Consider the following 9,149-nt stretch of genomic DNA (forward strand, 5'->3'; position numbering starts at 1 on the left):
AACGGAAATGAGTTTTGGGTGTGCATTGCATATATAAATGGATCGCAATGCATTATTTGATACAAACGATAACTTTGGTCCACTACTTAACACACTATGACTGAAAAGGTTCGTCAACATAATGACAGCGTGAATTATTCTACTGCAAGTGCTTTTGTACCACGGGGAGTGGCAGGATCACTTGCGCAAGTTCAAATAAGAAGAGGAAGCCGGCGATGATGAACGCGGCGAGGTATACCGGATCCCTGCAGTACTTATGGTAGAAGGACCCCATGAAGTTGCGCGGGTAATTGCAGAGGGTTTCCAGCTCGTGCCAATATGGCTTGAGGTAGTTCCTATCGTCGTTGTCGATGTCCAAGACCACCCCTTTGCATAGGTTGGCGAAGCCTTGAGCGACCTCCTCGTCGTTCACCAGGAACTGTTCCAGGATCTTTTGGTCCTGTAGGAACTCGACGTCCTCCACCTTGCACGCCACCTGCGACATGAAGACACAGTACGCCGTGACGGGCTTATTGGGTGTCAGCTCCTCCAACGCCATCAGGTTTCGCAGGACCGTCCACGTCATGCCATCAACCCGCAGGCGGGGGACCCACAGCGTGCCTCCTTGAAGGCGCACGTCGAGGAAGGTCCACTTCTCATTGTCCTTGAAGACCCGACGCTTGAACCGCACGTTGCCGTACTTGCAGTACTCCGTCGCGCGGCGCCACCGACTCGTGCGAGGGCGTGCAGCGTTCTCTTCCATGGCCGGAGGTGGACTAGTTGGCTGCAAGTAGAAGTGCAATAAGTGCAGCAGGTGGGATGGCAGCGGCGTCAGAGGCGGAGCCGGCCGCCGGTGCTCGCTGATGTAGAGCTGTGCCTGCAGCACCTCCTGGACATAACCTGCTATGGGTTTCAGGACGGAGCTGGTGGTGGTATCACCTGTGACGCGCTCATGGATCTTCTGTAGCACGAAGAAAGGTATCTGGTTATCAGCGAGGAAGACGGTGTCGCGCACCACCGTGTTGTTGTGGACGCCGCAGTAGCTGGTTATTATTCGATTTGGTGTTTGCGTGGACGACTCTATCGCATTGTTGGTACCATGAGGGGTGCCATTATTAACATTATTTTCAATGGTTTCTTGATCATTTCCTGTTTCTGTTGACGCCGTTGTATTGTTGCTCGATGCAGGCGTCCCATGATCTGAGGCGCCACTGTTTTCTTGATCACTTCCTGTTGGTGTGGACACCGCTGCGTTGTGGCTTGATGCAGGCATCCCATGAGGGGCGCCACTATTGACATTATTTCCACTAGTTTCTTGATCATTTCCTGTTGGTGTCAATGCCGTTGTATTGTTGCTTGATGTAGGCGTCCCATGAGGGGTGGTGCCACTGTTGACATTATTTCCACCACTTTCTTGATCATTTCCCGCTGGTGTGGACGCCACTGCGTTGTTGCTTGATGCAGGCATCCCATACGAGGTGTCATTGTTGACATCATTTCCACCCTTGTAGTCCACCATGCAACAGAGCAGGTAGCACCCATCATGCAGCAACATTGTCCACAACTGTTCCGTCGTCATGTGGCCCACCCGCCAGCCGCTGGGATAGAAAGCCCTCACTAGGGGTTCCAGTTCCTCCTTTAGATCCTCAAGACCACCACCTGATCCCCTTTGCTGCTCGGAGAGCTTCCGAAGGTGACTTACAGAATTCTTCTTCTCCTTTTCAATCCCTGAGGACGGGAACATGTCATGGTAAGGGCCGATCGGCACGTCGTGCGGTGTGTAGCTGTTTTCGTCGATGACACTGAGTTGCTTTCGGACCTTAGGGATGACTATTATGCTGGCCTGCACCCCTGTCCCTGCTCCCCAAGCAGTAAAAGAAAATCAGTAAATAAAAATTATCGCACTCGCCAATAAATATCTGAGACGTCAACAAATTTCGGCAGCATTTTTTCTCCTTAATTTTTTTTGGCATGATTTCGCTAGAAACTGCATCTAATCCATCATATATTATAATTATATATATATATAATAATATGACAATAAATCACAAGTTCAACACATACATAGGCTCATCGCACGGAATTGGAGTAAATCGAAGTTATCAGATCCCACTTATAAATATGAAATTTTGAAAACATCACAAAAGAATTTTCTCCTACCCGGCCCCATGTCTCTACTGGAGGTAACATCGAGCATTTCGATCCCAGAACTAATTTGTCCACCACAGCCACCGATTTGAAAATTACAAAAAGAAATACAGAGTTCTTTAAATGTAAGATCATCACTATACTAGATTGCTAGGTATGACAAGGAAAGCTATAAGATTTCAGCTAGATCTTTCGTCTCTATGACATCTAACCACTACTTGGGTATAGATGCAATATGAGAGAAGACTATATGTCGTGCTGTAGGTCATCGTACCAACTTGGAGGGCACGCACGTGCTTACGTTACTTTGTAGTGGAACTTACATTACATATGTGGGTTTGAGTTCATGCTCATATTTCCTATACTTATTCTAGGATTTAGCCGTGCTATTGTTTTCATGGTAGAGGTGACATGAGACCGTGGTCACTTTGCCAATCTTATAATCTACCAATCTAGTCTCTTGATGGTACTCAAATTTATAGATGATCTTTAATACTTACATATTTTAACATTACTAGCCCATGCATAGCATGGGTTGATGTACTAGTATATGCTAGTTTCCGTAACCAGGAGGGTTATCTTACAATTTTAACAGATAGAATATATGCTCATCTTCTTCCTTTCTAATTAACTAAAATTTCAAAATTTAAGATAAGTTCTTTGCCAATAGGATGTATTCCTTACAACTTTAGGCATATATAGGAACAAAAAGGAAGTATGGATGCAGGATAAGAGAAGACTATGTGGCATACAAAGAACCCATATCTAAAATTGATGATCAAGATTTTACCATATGGTTCCTTTAATTGGTTATTGATTGAACACACACACCTTTTGGCCTAGACAATTTTGAATCACTGTATTTCAATGTTACAGCTGAGAAGTGATATGCTCGGATTAAATGTCCAGAAACCATTCTTATATAAAATTACTTTAATGAATTCATTTTGATTTATGCTGTCCTATTGAAATAAATTAAATAAATAGATCACATATGGAGAAGCTACCGTAAACTCTTTTATTTATTTTTGGGCTCTTATAGAGCGTATTCTATTATAATTTAACTTTAGAAACTATTTTCATATGGTAAAGTGAAATAAAATCATAATAAACATTCACGATCGAGGGGCTTGAGTTAATTATTAATGAAGGATTTATTACTGAAACAGATTGCATGAGTTCACTTAATATTTATATTAACAATTGAAAATGAAACAAAAATAATGAAATTTTATACAAATTATAGTTGAACTTTATTGTAAAATGGGATTAGCAAAGATACATTCTAACTTTATTTTGGAAAACTTTCTCACGTACAACTAAAAAAATTAAGTATTTTAAACTATAGATCTTAAATAAAGACAAATAAATTTAGCTTATTCCATATAAATGACCAAATATACCCAAATCACTCTTAACATTAATAACATGTCTAGGGTCTGAGGTTTTGGGATGTTATAGGACCCATACCACTTGGCTCCGTTCGTCTTTCTCTTGTGCTAGTATCTGCCATAATCTGGTCCATGTCATGAGTTATATCTGAAGTCCCTGCATGTCCTCATCACATTTAATCAGGTGGTAGAATAAGTATGAACCATGCATTGGTCTAATTCCATATAAATGACCAAAGGTACCAAATTTGTACTTAACATTATTGATATGTCTAGGGTGAAGTTTTGGGATGTTATAGGATCCATACCACTTGACTCACTTCCTCCTTCTCTTGTGCTGGTCTCAGCGATAAACTGGTCCATGCAACGTTTATATGTGAAGGCCCTGCATGTAATATCAGATTTAATTTAATCTGTAAGCATGCATTGATGGTCTATTTGAATTCCAATAAATTTAATTATTTACAACCTTTTGACATTAACATATAAAAACAAGTGGTCTGCTAGGTTTGCTTGCAACATTTACAAAGCCAGAGTTAAATTTCATACACTACTAGAAATATGACCTCTTGTCCCGAGCATTTGTACCGGTTAAGTTTGGACCCGGTTCCAAGTTTGGGAGCTTCTGGAGGCCCTCTAGTACCGGATGGGAGTTCCAACCGGTATTAGAGGTCACCCTCTAGTACCAGTTGAAGCCCTGACCCGGTACTAAAGGGTGATCTCTAGTACCGGATGGAGCAAACACTTATATTTTTTTATCTCCTGTCCCCCGACCGTGCGGCGCGCCCCTATCTTATCTCTCCTCATCCGCTCCGCCTCCCTCATGTTCCGTATGTCTCTCTCCTCTATCTCCTCTCTCTCTCTCTCTCTCTCTCTCTTCCTCTTCCTAGCTCCTTGTGCTCTCACCGGCAAGCCCCTTGCCTCCCCTCCCCTCCCCCCTCCGCTCGCCCCTCACCGGAGGAGGTGAGGGGCAAGCAGCGGCCGTGCAGGAGGAGCGGGGCGGAGCCACGGCGGTGGGGCGGGCGGAGGCGGAGGAGCAAGCAAGGAGGCGGAGTGGCAATGGATGTGGAGGGGAGGCAGGGGTGGAGGCCGGCTGGGGTGGAGGGGTGGTAGAGGGAGGCCTAGGCCAGTGGCGGGCGGAGGGGCGGGCGGGGCCGACGGGAAGCGCAGCGGGGGCCTCCGGCGGGGCAGCGGGGGTGGGGGGCGGGGCCGGTGGGGCGGCGGGGTGATTTTCTTTTTTTTAATTTTTTATTAATAATCTCTAGTACCAGTTATTCCAACCGGTACTTAGAGGACCCCCTCTATACTAGTACTGATTGCCTAGTACCGGTTGTGCAACCAGTACTAGAGGGGGTTTCTAACCGTTATAAGAGGCGTTTTTTCTAGTAGTGATATTGCCAAAATGTACGTTAAACAAAACTGGGTCAAATAATTTTATCTAGTGATTGGCTTTCTACAAAAACAAAGATTTAGCTAGTATTTTTGTCAATGCAAAGTTGAGCAGGCCAAGATTTTGAGAGCCACTAATGGAGAACCATTTTTTGACTTCTTTCAAAATATAACTGTAAGGGAGGCCCCAACTATATAAATGTGGAGAACAAGGTTTGAACCTTGATGGGTGGAGTCGTGCACCTGCCACTCCACTACCGCACGAAGTGGTGGTTCCCAGACAATTTTTGTAGGCAAGATAAAGTCGAAGTTGCTATGTGTATGAAGGTCATATCAGCTTGAATTTTTAGTCCAAATAAAGGTCCTATCTTGCTCCTTTTAATTAACTAAAAACAAGCTAAGAACTTTCGGCCAGATACATCACCTAGATGATGACATGTTTCTGTTTTCCTATAAATGAAAAGGAACAATTGAATATAAATGTTTCTATTGGCTGGTACAATACAAAGTAAAATGGAGAAACATGAACATTAATTTCTCTCTGCAAGAAAATTAAAAGTAACGAGGAAGTATTCAGTAAATTTTAGACCTGGAAATGGTGTTAGCATCATTTTTTGCAAGCCATTGATGGACTATCCTTCATGTGCCCAGCGCTTTGCAATGGGCACTTCAGTTAGTTCCCAAATTAAATTGATATATTTGAATCAATAAAATCAATGAACTTCATTTAAAAAATAATTCAGCACAAAAAATGTTCCTTACTCTATATTAAATATAGATACAAATATTTTGCTTCGTATCTTATCCTTACACTAGACATCCCATACTCCCCCCTGTTGATATTCATTGCTAAATTGACTTTTATAAAACTCTATGTGTGTGTGTGTGTGTGGGGGGGGGGGGGGGGGGGGCGCTTGTTTGCTTGTTTTTTTGAAGGAACCTCTTTCCAATTCTAACATGCCATCACTGACTTTTTGATGCCTCTGCACGGGTGCCAAAGAAGGTTCGGGTCCCTTAACTGGAACAATTTCTTTTGTTTTCACAATCACACATTCTTACAAAATTGCTCAATTAAAGGGTTTAGCCATCCAAGGAAAGAAGGAGAAAAAGCTTCATTAACTTGTCTAAAAACTATTTCACTTTTTTTATTAAAAATTATTGTCGATAATGCTTTCTTACGGAAACTCTACTAATCTAGAGAAGTAACCGCATCACAAAAGATTCCGTTTTCCTGTGACATTTGTGTCTTTGGACACTCATGGGAATCCTCAGCCGGGGATTTAATCACATACTGTACATAGATATAGTTCCCTTTGGTTTAATTTGCATTGGACATAAACATAACAATATTTTATTTGTGGGAGCGCTACGATGACAACGTAGCTTTCTTTTCCGGACAAAATATAGATGTTGTAAAAAGATGATTGAGATTTGGTTGTGACTTTCACATGACATGATCAAATGATCGAAATGTAGGAATACCTCTTGCATGGGGTGTACAATTGAGATATTTCCATATGCGATTGATGTTAAGATCTAACTAGCTAGTTGGGAGAAATAGGCGGCTCTTCTTTAAATTTTGTTTCTACATAATCGTGTCCCACTTGGAATTCCATGAAATCAAAATCAAAAGTTTACATTATTTACCGTACCCTGAAAACAGTTAGAGTAAATAAACCACACATCTTAATAATCTTCTAAAACAGGCAACATCGCTAAAAAATGAACTGCACAATAATTCTCTACAATATCCTAATAAGCACAGTTAATGCATGCAGTACATAACTGAAATTGACGATATTTACTTGTTACCTTGCGCCATTGCACTCGGCAGTGGACGACACTCTCAATGCAAGCTACCTTAGCTTGATCGCTACTGACCCCGGCCGTCTTTGTGATTGATATAGTAGTGCTGTCGTTGGTTGTTACGGAAGGTCCTTATATACTAACCCAGCACAACATGCATTTAATTACATATGTAATTTGTCCACATGAGCCGAAACAAAAAGGTGAAAGCATGTGCAAGCACGAGGGCGTGCCTGCGAATAGACCGGAGCAACTGACAACAACAGCATGCACAACCGGACTAGAATGTGGCCGGCGGCCGGCTTTATTCCGTTTGCCAGGCCGTTTAGCCCGCTTTTGCGTAACTAATTATATGGACTAGATCTCGTTCGTCCAGTCATTCGCGTTGACGACCCCCATTATTGGTCGTGCTCTAACCATAACCTATGCGTGTGGTCCAAAAAAAGTTGTTTTGTGAAATCAAGGCATGCATACCTGGCCCTCACGTATGGCAAAAGGCCGAAATCTGAATTCTGAAAGTGCACACCAGTTTCGCTATTACGTACGTACTTAGGCCTCTCTGGAGAAACTCCCGCCAAAAATCACAAGAGTACGTAAGAATGCTTCATGCATGAAACCATGTAAAATCATTTTCAGACTACACGTTTTTTTTTAAAACAAGAAAAAGGCAAATTAGATTACGAGTAGTGTTATTAGAACATGTTTTCCTATTCCAGTGGCAATATAAAGTCCGATGCGACTACCTCCCTTTTTTTTTATCTTGCGAAATAAATTGAGTTTCAACGAAATTTTGCCTGCGCGGCGTGAAGGCCGCACCATCGTCGTAGCCGATTGGGTTGGCTGGTTGGCCTGGGGCTCCTATCTGGCTCGTGGAAGCCGATAGCAGCCATGGCTTAGAGCTTAATACCTAACTTAGTTTCTCAGTTGGTTCATTTTCTGCAACATTTTCTCTCAATTGGTTCATTTTCTGCAACATTTTCTTCAACCTCGTCTATTGTAGCATTTGCAAAGGTACCACCTTGAGCCTACTTTGGAATGTTGTTATCATCACAATCTTCTTCTTCACCATCTTTCATTACAACTCCTCTTTCACCGTGCTTGGTCCAAATAATATAGTTATCTATGAAACCCCAACGATATATGTGGCTGTGTAGAGTGTTTTTGTTGACACCTATTTTTGACCAAAGTCAACCACGGAAGTCAGAGTCCCGGAGCCAATACAGCCAAGAAAGACCGAGATGAAAGAGACTCCACCGGATAAGGGAAATATCGTGGAGATGTATTTTAGGAAGCTTTAGTTTTACTTTTTAGAAATAACTTTAATAGTCATTGTCGTAATCGACTAGGACTTGGTACGTGCCAGGGTCTAAATATAAACCCAAGGCGTTGTAATCAAAGAATCAACAATCAATCAATACAACAGTTCTTTTTTTTTGGCGCCCCACCGCCAAACCTTAGGAGTAGAAGTAGAGTAAAATCAGCAAGTTCTTCTTTCACGTAGGGCTGCATCGGCTTCGATCTTAGGCGAGCTTGTAAGTACCGTCACACAATCATTACATTACCTGTATCAGAACTTTCTTGGTTAAGTCTGATCTATTCTCTTAGTGTAGGGCTAGTTATCGAGTCACCTACAATCGAATAGGGCCGCATTGTTTCAATCTTCTGTTTGCCTTCGAAGTGCTCACAATTATTGAGTTGTTTGGTTTAATTAAGTTGTATCTTATCGAACTGTTAGTTATATCAAGCGCTCACAGTTATCAGGTTGCTTAGATTTGATTAGGTATCTTCCGCATCGGCTTCCTAGTTGTTTCTAAGCGCTCACTAGTTATCTGATCATATCGGCTAGTCTATTTTTGCATGCTTTAATTGCTTTATCTTTACTAGATCCGATAGATCTTTACCCTCACCCCTCACATTACCAACTGTCGGATCTTTAGTATTAGACCGCTGTTGTGGAGTCGATGCTGTCTCGGTTAGGTCCAATCCATCCATCCTAGCGGTAGTCTGATGCTATCGAGCTAATGGCCACATGCGTGAGGCCTTGTTATTACTTTTTAGTCTTTTAAACCATAAGAACGAGTTAATGCCCTATGTTTCCATGCTGTCTCGATTCAGTTTGATCCATCGATTCGTGACATTAATTAGCTCCAACGGTCTAATCAGCTAGAATGCAATCGACAAGTTATCTCTTAATGGCAACTGCCTTACCTTGGATTCATCTTAGCATGTTTTCTCATATAGCCGATGGCACATGCCATTAAAATTATCTATTTTACTTGCATCACATGATTACATCGAATACATCTTACTGGTGTTTATTCAAAGAATGCCAACCCATGAGTTCGAAGGCTTCGCCGCCTATCTGCTCAGGAATTCCTAGTCAAATTGACTAGCCCGCCACACACCTACGGGAGCCAATTTGGAGCCTGCACTAGA

The 9,149-nt window shown here is 42.3% G+C and overlaps 1 protein-coding gene across 2 annotated transcripts; it reads right to left on the reverse strand.

The window, feature by feature from the left end:
• Positions 1 to 6,806, reverse strand: LOC111256484. 2 transcript variants are annotated; one of them, XM_022824693.1, is made up of 4 exons: positions 6,720 to 6,806; positions 3,827 to 3,903; positions 3,598 to 3,675; positions 1 to 1,836 (listed from the first exon to the last, which is right to left on the reverse strand). In XM_022824693.1, the coding sequence occupies exons 2-4, from the start codon at positions 3,879 to 3,881 to the stop codon at positions 140 to 142; spliced, it is 1,830 nt and encodes a 609-aa protein (XP_022680428.1). In that variant the 5' UTR covers positions 3,882 to 3,903; positions 6,720 to 6,806; the 3' UTR covers positions 1 to 139. The 2 variants fall into 2 exon arrangements, with proteins under 2 accessions (XP_022680428.1, XP_022680427.1); XM_022824692.1 differs by having other exon boundaries at positions 1 to 1,839.
• Between the last annotated feature and the right edge of the window lie 2,343 nt (positions 6,807 to 9,149).

This window comes from Setaria italica, chromosome II, assembly GCF_000263155.2.
Source record: "Setaria italica strain Yugu1 chromosome II, Setaria_italica_v2.0, whole genome shotgun sequence".
Taxonomy (NCBI): Eukaryota; Viridiplantae; Streptophyta; class Magnoliopsida; order Poales; family Poaceae; genus Setaria; species Setaria italica.